The sequence below is a fragment of the Leptonychotes weddellii genome, unplaced genomic scaffold, assembly GCF_054177405.1.
Source record: "Leptonychotes weddellii isolate Sample4059 unplaced genomic scaffold, ASM5417740v2 HiC_scaffold_188987, whole genome shotgun sequence".
NCBI lineage: Eukaryota > Metazoa > Chordata > Mammalia > Carnivora > Phocidae > Leptonychotes > Leptonychotes weddellii.
This window is the reverse complement of record NW_027774128.1, coordinates 1-293: the sequence shown is the minus strand read 5'-3', so window position 1 is coordinate 293 and position 293 is coordinate 1. Positions and strand designations below refer to the sequence as shown.

At 65.9% G+C, this 293-nt stretch overlaps 1 protein-coding gene across 1 annotated transcript; it reads left to right on the top strand.

Moving 5' to 3' along the window:
* Positions 1-10: 10 nt before the first annotated feature.
* Positions 11-282, top strand: LOC145718640 (histone H2B.3-like; the record flags this gene model as incomplete). Its single annotated transcript, XM_081810144.1, has 1 exon — positions 11-282. A coding segment is annotated over one exon (272 nt), but the record flags the coding sequence as incomplete, so codon positions are not given.
* Positions 283-293: the final 11 nt, after the last annotated feature.

Below are 293 nucleotides of genomic sequence, written 5' to 3'. Positions count from 1 at the left end.
CCACTGCCTCCCCAACAGCTTCGCCACCTACTTCCCCAGGGTTCTGAAGCAGGTTCGCGAGGGCCTGAGCCTCTCGCAGAAGACCGTGAGCGTCATGGATTCGTTCGTCAAGGACATCTTCGAGCGCATCGCCGACGAGGCCTCTCGCCTGGCCCGCTCCACCAAGCGCTCCACCATCACCTCCAGGGAGATCCAGACAGCCGTGCGCCTGCTGCTGCCCGGGGAGATGGGCAAGCACGCCGTGTCCGAGGCCAGCAAGGCCGTCATGGGCTCCGCCAATGGGCTGCTTCCGG